Here is an 11,260-nt window from a genome sequence, read left to right as displayed (position 1 = left end):
CTTCATATGGTAAATAAACATCAAAATGCCCATTAGATATGTTTTGCATAGAACTAAAACGAAATCTCTTTACGGGGTTCCTTTCTGAACCAAATTTTTCATACAGTTCACCATTGAGGTACACCTCAATAAATACCAAAAATAATTGTCCGGCTGCCACCAGCTCACATAAACCTCCATAAGTATTAAATTTTAACATATCACTAAAGTAGTCAGCAGAACTACGGTAATTATTTCCATCACTATCATGTGACATTATTGAATAATCTTCCCAATTATTTATCACATGGGTTACTATCTTTTTACGTACTTCTTGGGCCTTATCTTGAGTGTCATATAACACAAAAGATATTGCCCTAAACAGGCAAGCTCCGTCACCAATAATTGGAATGATAGTGTGGGACATCATTATGCCATTTATGTTCAATAATTCGACAACCATATTAATTATTTTTTTATTAATTTGTAAGTATGTAAATTTTATTTTAATACACTTCAATGTTTAGAAAGAACCGTACATAAACTGGGGTGCGTATACGATGACGCATTAATATTCGTAATAATAAGTAAAACACCTTGTCCTTGTGTATGCGTAGGATATTTTACGAATTCATTTTATTTATATACACTTTAAAACTACTAATTGCAACCAATAATAAATAATTACTAATTTCTACTGTAGAGTGTAACCAATGGCAACTATTAATAAATAAAAATAAAATTTCCAATTTCCATCTTGAACCTCAATCTCCCTGTTTGAGCAGCTATTTAAAATGCGAATTTCGAAAAATCCTTTCTTAGTGCGCCTATACATAGTAATAAGTACATTTATTGAAAATTTCATATCCATAGCTTCAGCAGTTCCGGCTAGGCGATGATGAATCACCCAGGACAAGTCTTTTTATATATATAGATAGACTAACTGATCCCGAGCACTTCGTTGCCCATTAAATATACCAACTCTATATGACTCAAACTTTGTTCAATTCGTTATTTAATATTCGGTGTATAGTATTCAAAATTTATTTTAACTTTTCCGTTTCCCGGAATAAAAATTCTGATACGCAGCAGTTCATTATCAGGTATGTATGTATGTATGCTGTTTGTACGTATGATTTAACTCTAAAGTATCAAAGTTATACCAAGTTTGTCGTTTTTACTTAATATAATCAATATATACAAAATACTATCCTAACCTAACCCGTACTAAAATCCGATGAATGAAATAAAAAACAAATATAACCCTTTGTAAATATTAACCTATCTTCTTCTCAGAGGTCTAATCTAGCAACTAACTATATAAATACACAGACTATAACTATACAGACTAAACTCTGGAACTACTGATCAGATCTTATATGTATATTGACAAAAGACAATAATACAAATCAACAAATATGCCCGATGAACCAATAGCAACCAATATATTATACAAAGGTCGATTTTCCTAAAATTTTCTTTTATATAAACCTTCTTCGTGAAATACTCTTTCGTTTAAAAAAAAAGTCAAGACATTTATAATATATACAAGAAGATCTGATAAGTATAGTTCCAGAGTTTAGTCTGTATATTTATAGTCTGTGTATTTATATAGTTATATATATATAAATTAATGTTTGTGGGTAGATTGGACCTCTGGGAAGAAGATAAGTTAATTTACAAAGGGTTAAATTTGTTTTTTTTTATTCATCGGATTTTAGTACGGTTAGTTTAGAATAGGATTTTGTATAAATTGATTATATTAATCCACTGTAGGTGGAATTAAGTAAAAACGACAAACTTGGTACAACTTTAATACTTTAGAGTTATACACTATAATCATACACTTACGCACAAACAGCATGGGGTCCGCGATCTACCGCAGGTAGATTGCCTACCTAATAATGTACTGCTGTGAATCAGAATTTTTATTCCGGGCAACGGAAAAGTTAAGATAAATTTTGAACACCATACACCGAATATTAAATAACGAATTGAACAAAGTTTGAGTCATAAAGAGTTGATACATTTAACGGGCAACGAAGTATTCGGGATCAGCTAGTAATATAATATATAGTGGGTACTAAGGTACCTATTCCCTATAGGTATCGTATAATTTTTTTTATTTTTAATTAGATGCTCATCAATATTTTTAAAATACAACATTTGTAGGTGTATATTTTAAATAGGTATACAATATAACAATACCAAAAAATTTTAAAAATTAAAAAATCATGAACTCATAAGCTAAAGCTATAGTTGTTGTCACCCCCAAAAATTTGCCGCTTTCACCCTCCCTTGAATGCGTCACTTTGTATTTTTATACCAAAAATGTAAACTTTGTAATTTAGACTTAAGTTACATTTTAATATCGCTTGTGTGTTACACAGTTAACATTTAGGTAATGTTCCTTATTGATTTATAAAACTTTATTTTTATGAAACGATTAGTTATAGAACATCGCACTGATGTCTTTTTGTGATCTAAATTCAACATCGTGACGATGTTGTGTAACTCGCAATGCACAGTGGGTAGTCACTTAAAATATGTACTTACTAAATATTGGTTTTTATAATTGTTTGCAAACAATTTTTCGTGTTTAAGAGTGTTAAAGTTTGCCCTGTTTGACAAAATATTTAAATTAACGTTTTTTGGTGCCAAGAGTTTATGATAAAATTTGAGTTTAGTTAAAGTAGGTACCTATTAACTAATTATTGTACATTTATACATAATAACATAACTGTTACTTTTAAAAGGATATTTTATTATACCATTCATACTAAATCATACCATTATATTATTAAGTTATCTCATATCCTAAAGATATAAGTGAATTAGTGTTTACTAAACCATTGAGAAATTGTATTAATTTACGGTCTGGCGATTCGACAAACCGCTGCTCGATCGGCATAATACCTACATAATATGATAAATAATAATATACTCGTATAATTAAACAGATGCGTTTGGATACCTTCATAATTTCTCTTATTTTCAGATGAATTTTTTCATCATGTAATGTTTTGTTCTTTAAAAATAAAGTTGGAGTCAGCTATTTTTATAATTGCAAAAAATCGCGACTTTTTACTGTTTTCAATTTAGAACCCACAATAATATTATACTCGACCATTTTATATACTGGCCTGCAAAGAAAAAGTGCTGTAACTTAAAAAAAAAAATGATTTAACAGTGGGCCAGGTGATTGGTTACCAATCTTACACAATTTCCGTAGAAAAAGCCCCCTGAAATTATATTGAAAATAAGCTTAACACAATTATTGTTTTTTGGAAAAGCAATAATAGTAACAAACAAAATAAATTGTAGTAAGTAAGAACGTCGTCTCGACCTATATTTACTAAACATAAATGCTATTAATATTTGTATTTTTTATAGATCAGTATTTCGCTTAAAATATTTTCCATGTTTTTCTCAGGTTACGGCAATTATTGTTAATAAAACAATCAAGTAACGATGATATGAATATATCAGGAATTATTGTACTTCGACCAGGGCTTGCATTTGAAAAAAAAATTCCGTTTTACGTTATTTACAATTAAAACGTTACACAATTTTTTCGTTTATCGTTATTCAGAATTAAAACGTTACACAATTTTTTCGTTTATCGTTATTCAGAATTAAAACGTTACACAATTTTTTCGTTTATCGTTATTCAGAATTAAAACGTTACACAATTTTTGCGTTTATTGTTATTCAGAATTAAAACGTTATCCAAGTTTTGAATTTATCATTATTAAGAATAAAAACGTTATTTTACCCAACATTTTCCAACAATCCAGTAAATAATTTACTACTTAATTTTTTCCAACATCGTTACCAGAAAATTATAATTTATTATTTTATTAATATTCAATATTGGTATAAATGGTATTCTATATACCAAACACCTAGGTATTTTATATAATTACGTTGGTACCTATACTATACCAATTATTATTTAATATTTTAATTTAATAAATTACCTAGGAATTATATAAAATCACTACACATTATATTACCTATAATAGCAAAAATAAAACCATTAATTATTATTGTTTTAAATGTATTATACATTTATACCTAATTGATCATCAATCATTATTATTTATTTATAGTTTTATAAGTGTTAGAATTATATAGTCATTTTTACAACATTTCATATTATGTAAATATCATTTAAAATTAGACAGTAATTTATGTTTTACACATTTGCACTGATTAGTTTGACATATACCTGAAATGTACATGAAATACATTACTTGAAATGTATTTATACCTTGCTACAATTGCATAATAAATTATAGAAATATTGAGTATAGACTATAATATTATAGTATTCCTATTACTATATACACAAATAATGGAATAAATACTAACACCAATATGTAAGTAAATAGTAATGTATTCAAGTATATATATGATACTACCCATGATAGCGTTTTTGTTTTAATATTTAGCTAGGTAATATAAATAAAACTATAAGACTACAGAGTAGACAAAGTACAGAGTGAATAGTGAATACAAAATAAGCCTATACTCTATACTTCTACAGCGCAATTATCGGGGCATTATTAATCATTATTAATAATAATAATAATAATTATTATTATTATTATACTAGGTATTAGCTATTGACAATTCAGTTTAAAAGTTATCAATAACTCCAAAAAAATGCGGGTAGGTAATGTCCCAGATACGGAATATAATATAATCAATTCTTAGATTTTTTTCTAAGACAAAAATAAATAGCATGAAATAAAATATATTTCTACGAAACCAATATACCTTAAATACCTTTAAATAAATGGATTTTAAATTTTCAAATAATTTTGTTTTGCGTTATTTTTCGTAATGATATTCTATAAATTACGTTTTGCGATATTTTTTGTTTAATGATATATTATATATATTGTTAATCGTTATGTTTCGTTTTGCGGTATTTAATTATTTTTGATTATCGTTTTCCGTTATAATTACGTTTACAAATTTCAATCGTTATTTGTCAAATATAACGTTATAATCATAACGTTATTATAACGTTTGCAAGCCCTGACTTCGACCATTAAATGGATGACTTAGGAACAAAATATTATATTCCTGTTTAAAAACTTAACGTCATTCTCAACGACTTAAAACAAGTCCTACCATACTATAGGAAATAGTTTTGCCAGTTTTGGGAAAATATACCTAGGTACTAAGCACCTGCAGTTTTTGATAATAATTTAAACTAAGTATAAATTTAGTTTAGAGAATTTTTAAATTGCTGTTTTACATTATATGTTTATTATTATATTTTATGTCATATGTTTTTTAATATACATTTATCATCGGCATTTTACCCTAGTAAATTAATTTATAGACAATTTATAATTGTGAATTAATATAGGTACCTAATTCCGTAAAATGTGTTAAAAAATTCTTCGGGGTGGATACTGGATATATTCCTTTCAAGTTTCAACCCCTCTGAAAGCTATAGGTATTACGAGTGTGTGGATGGGCACTTGCACATAATATACGAAATAACGCTACTGCGATAATATAATATATATAAAATTCAAAACAGGTCTGTAGTATAACAATATTAGTGGCGTACATTTTACATAATCTATGATTGTGCAGAGAAATGTTTACACAACTTTCTCTTCTTAATTCAAATAAATAAACAATACACCTAAAAACTAATTTTCATGAAGATAAAAATCATCTAATATTTTACTTAAAACTTTATTTTCATAATGCATTACTCTTTTAATCTAATGTTAATATTGTTTCTGTAGTCTGTAGGTACTCTGTACACTTTCAAAAATAAATTGGTAACATTTCTATTTCAAACTAATATTATACGCATCCTCTTTCATATCAAACACCCAAACTCATCAATTACTTGAACCATATTATGGTTAGTTGCCTTTTTGAAAAGTTGTCATATTGCTAACTTAGATGTTATTTAAAGTTAAAACTATCGTTATTTGACAACACTATAACTTATATCATGTTCTTGGTACAAACACTGCTCAACTTCACTATAGTATGACAGTCTTACACCGCCACACAGTGGCGTATTTAGCATTTTTTTTTTAGGGGGTGGTTAACAAGAATTTTAACTTACAGAGCCGTGGGGGGGGGGGGCTATAATAATTATACAATAATACACGTATTCAAAGAGCCACGGGGGTGGACCTGTACTCAGACCAGTAAATACACCACTGCCGCCACACATATCAGATATCCAATGTGGTGGTGCATGTGTCACATTTGCACAAGCCAATTTACGTCACTGATGAGAATATAATAATATTATGATCTCAGTATGAATCTGTCGGCCATTCAAACGCGTTACCCAGCTGAAATCTGTATAAACTATAATATGTGCACAACACGCAATATTATGTGCAGTCAATCCATCTAAAAAGATTCCTCTACACAGATCTTGATGTGCATTGCTACCTACCTACCTATGCGTAAGACCGCGTGATTATAATAAATTATCTTCATCGCCGCCGTAGTCGTAATTGATTTCGTTATTATTTTTCTCCTCTTCTACATCGCGTGTCTTTCTTAATATACACTTTTCGCAACGGCCCGTCTTCCATCACGTACCAGCTATACTATAGATGTATAACCGTTTCGCGCGGTCGGAATAGTGCTACGCTATATAATTGCCCGTGCCGGTCAGTGCAGTACACCAGCACTAAAGTAGGTATACCTAGGTACCTATTATCAGGTGTATTATTAATTACCGACTACGTGGTTTCGTCCGACACAAATCTCCGGCTGCATGGACCGCGGAGAGGGACACGGACACGAAGACTCCTCGTCGTTATAAGCGAGTAGGTACCAATAATAGCTCTCTGCGTAGGTCCATAATATTATATTATTATTATTATTATTATTATTATTAATAATAATTATATTGTTGTAAACGCGTGCCGGCTGCATTGTGTAACGTGATAGTATTTACGCTTACCTACGCTGTATATCTTGCACCTCCTTACGTATGTACCTACCTATACATCACAAGACGGGTTAGGGATATATAATACTCTGAGTTTTCGGATAACCGTCATCAGTGCATCGAGAAGAACACCGAGTGCAACACGTGTTCTTTGCGTACTTATACCTATATCTATACACGATATACCTGCCAGCTTACTCACAAGCACGCATCACAGCGAGAAAAGTATACATCAACGATATCACACTTCAGACAATAATATTATGGCCGCCAAGGTGAGTTTGCAGTATAGTATGATATTAATAATATGATGGTCGTAGGCGGCCGTGTTGAATTAAAATTTACTGTATTATTTATTAACGTGACTGATCCCATGATAAGTTTTTGCCGCCACTACTGCAACTTTTTGTTTTCACTTTTAGTTCTGTATTTCCATTAATCTATACTGTTCATCCACAGACCTCATGTGCTTGTATGATCACCCTTCCTCGACTTCACATAGATCTATATCTGTTCCTATCGCATATTCTACCTGATTAACTTTTCCCTCGAGACTTCCATTGAATCATACATCTCCGGAGTTTCGTCTTCCACTTTTATTCTCATAACGGTCTCGATCATAGATTATAATTATTTTCGTTTTGTACCTTTTGGACGCTTAAAGAAAAGAACAAATCAACATAAGAATATCTTCAATATTATCTCTTAATACTAATTTTATAATAATTGGGTCAAAATATTGAATTATAAATATGTTAAAAAATAAAAACATTCCACGGCCTAATAGTAGGCACCTACCTATAGTTTTAATTGTTTAGAAACTTTCATCGATATCATTTTTATAATTGATGTTATTGTATTGGGTAGGTATGTCATAATATTTTCCGATTGTATATTTTAATATTTATTAGGTATATACTTTTATTATCCAAATTTAAAGTTATCTGACACCAATTTTGATTTAGGACTAATATTGTAAAATACTAAAATATATTTTATATTACATTTTTAATAAAAAAATATTGGTAGTTTCAAACGTAGTTTTAAGCGTTGATTAATTATTTTATGGGAAAAAAGTATACATTTGCATTAGTATAATTAAAATGTCGAGCAAAAAGATGACAAATGTACTATCATCTGGGTGTATCTACTATAATATTATAATATTGTTCACATTATTTTTTATGTTTAATCGTGTAGGTTTACTTTGTAATTCTATATACTTTTATAAGCTGTCAAATTTTCTGAATAGTATTTTAAAAAATGTATCTTATAGAAGTTAAATTGAGTCATCAGAGTTATTTTTATTTTCCTAGAAAAATTGCTGTAGTACATCAACAATTTCTCACTATATTATCATGTTAAGGTTTTTAAATACCTATTTGTATTGACTTTCATGCAACTAGACCGGCGTAACAAACGTGAACGATTTTTCAATCACACAACTTATGTGATTCACTATAGGCAGGCGCGTCCCTGAGGTTACCCCCCCCCCCCCTAAATCGTGAGATGTTCCGTTTTTGCTAATAGATAAATACATTTTATAAATGTTGTTAATCGTTAAAAGCGGTATTCAAGACTAACATTTTTTCGCCCCAATGGAATTGACCTGAAGACACTCCTGACTATAGGTCTCGTGTGTAGCAAGAGCCCTCCCTTTAGACCATATTATCTCCAAATATTAGGACAATTTAAAAAAGCTTTCGGTGTTCTGTGAAAGTATGTGTAAGATTCTGTATTAACTATGAAGGTTGCAGTGAAAGTCTTCAATGTTATAATAGTTATATACCCACGCATTATGCATCATTATAGCAAACTTATGAGGGATAAGTAAAGCCTACGCTAACAAATTATCAGTCACCCCAATCAAAATCCAGGCTATGCCACTGATATATAGGTACCTACTTAATTGTAGTAAATATATAATATGTAAAAATTTATTTATAAGTATGAAAAATTACCCAATTAAATAATTAGCATACATTTTAAAGAATGTGTGTTTTGATTTTTGGGAGGTACGGATTATTTTCAGGTTTTAGCATATTTTAACAGTTTTTGATGGAATATTTAGAGAATATTTTAAGTAATTTTATAAAGTATTTGAGTAAAAGTATTTAAATACTATTTTTAATCAAAGTATTTTTGAAGTATTTGAAATGATTTTTCATATAAACTTGGAAATAAAAGTCATTAAAATGTTGAATTTGATATAGCTCCAAAACATCATTGTTAATTATATTTGTCGAAATAGAGCCTATTATTTCATATTTGAAAACCATAAAAACCATAAAATATTATTATTATTGGCTATCATATACGGAATTTTGTACTTAGGTACCATGCGTGTAATATATATTGTGTATAAACAATTTAATATATATTTTGTTTTAAAATTCAAGGAAAGACATGTAACAAATAATACACAGACAGTCGGCATTCTGTGCATTTTTATAAAAGTAGGAACGTTTTACGATATTTTTCCGAACATTTATAATATACAATTTGTTATTTGGTGCCGACCTGGTAGAGGCATATATGTATGCCGTACATTGCACAATATGGTATACGGTTAAAATTAGTCAATAACCTCAATGGCCGAGCTTAAATATCAAATAAAAATAATAGGTGTTGATAATAAATTAAAAATCAATGCCTACCTACCTATATTTGTAAAGTTGGTATTTCAATAAAAATAGGTAGGTACCTACTTACTATTCTTATGCACTCGTAATTTTATAAAATCATTTTTAAGTTGATGTATTTCTATTTTTATTTAAATATATATGTTCTTGTGAGAAGACATTTTTTTCGTCACAATATTAGATTTTCAAGGTTTTTTTGAGCACAATATTCGCATTACGTTCGAAATATCCGCGGACCTATACAAGTCCGGGCTCTTTAACATATTGTTATGATATTTATCACTTTTTTTCAGCTTTCATACTGCCACGTCGTCGCGGTTTTCGTCCTGGCTGCGTGCGCCGTAGCCTCTGCGTCTCCGTTCCAGCTGCACAATAACGAGTACCACCCGCAGCAGGAGCACTACGACTCGTCGACCGCGGAGCATAGCGAGACTGTGGGCGACAGCTCACACAAGCATGGGTCGACGTATCACTTTCAGTACGCGGTGCACGACCCGCTGACCGGCGATGAGAAGAGCCAGAATGAGGTGGGTGACGGGCACGGGTCGGTCAAGGGCACATACAGCCTGGTCGAACCGGACGGCTCCACCCGGGTGGTCGAGTACACGGCCGACGACGAGCACGGTTTTAGGGCCGAGGTGAAGAGGATCGAACCGGTGCACCATCAACAACACGACCAGTCGCCGTCCGTCGCCGCCCCGTCGTACAAGTTCGACTTTGCCGCCGCAGCCCCGAAACAGGTTGATTACGAACTGCAACAGTCGTTACACTACAACTACCCTTTGCAAGAACACCAACCCGAACTCCATCAACTATCGTCATCGCACCGTTGAAGTCTTTCACTATGCCGTCAATCGTCGTCTCCTACGTTATTGTTTCACATATTATTATTGTTATTATTTCACATGCCACGCGACTGCGGTATAATAAATGCGTGACGAGTTCGCATATTATACCACCTCTATATTATATAATATACGTTATACGTTAAGTACTTAAGTCATATGTACTCGGACTTGGAAATACATAATATGTCTCCCCTTCAGGACATATCCTGTTTTGTACAGTTCAGACGTATCCCAAATACATAAAAAAATAGTTTGTTATAAGACTCAAACTTTCCTCAATACCCCTCCAATTTGAAAAAAATTGGTAAAATTTCGAAACAAATTATAAATAGGTAATGTATTGTAAAAGTAAAATAGCAAAATAAAGTTAATACTTCATTTTAAATGATTTTCTGGTTTTTTCCCCATTTTGCCTATATAAGATTTTGGTTATAAGACTCACTTTACTAATCCAAAGTGTGACTTATAGAGGCGGCGTCCACTGTAATATGTAGGTATAGAATATACATTTTTATGTGTTTAAATATAGATTGGAACAATATATAGCATTATGTATGTTCGTTTAAAAAACGTATAGCAGTAATTATTTTCCACTCAGTTTAAAATGCCTGTTCATAACTGGTATACAGATCGTACTAAAAAACGATCATGCATACCCAACCATTCCCCCTCGTAAATATTACAGTAAGTCACGAGTACGTGCGGCGGCCATCAGGGCCATATTTTGTAAGCAATTATTCTTGTTATTATTTTTATACTCGGACAGCATCGTGTAACAATTTATAAATATTTTGTACTATATATATTTTAGAATCCTATATAATATAATTTCAACGAGA

The 11,260-nt window shown here is 30.9% G+C and overlaps 1 protein-coding gene across 1 annotated transcript; it reads left to right on the top strand.

The window, feature by feature from the left end:
* Positions 1-7,014: 7,014 nt before the first annotated feature.
* Positions 7,015-10,682, top strand: LOC132934617 (cuticle protein 8-like). The gene is made up of 2 exons (XM_061000947.1): positions 7,015-7,206; positions 9,867-10,682. The coding sequence occupies exons 1-2, from the start codon at positions 7,195-7,197 to the stop codon at positions 10,404-10,406; spliced, it is 552 nt and encodes a 183-aa protein (XP_060856930.1). The 5' UTR covers positions 7,015-7,194; the 3' UTR covers positions 10,407-10,682.
* The last annotated feature ends 578 nt before the right edge of the window (positions 10,683-11,260 follow it).

Source organism: Metopolophium dirhodum, chromosome 1 (genome assembly GCF_019925205.1).
Source record: "Metopolophium dirhodum isolate CAU chromosome 1, ASM1992520v1, whole genome shotgun sequence".
NCBI lineage: Eukaryota > Metazoa > Arthropoda > Insecta > Hemiptera > Aphididae > Metopolophium > Metopolophium dirhodum.
Note: the sequence above shows the minus strand (reverse complement) of the source record. Positions and strands in the feature narration are given on the sequence as shown.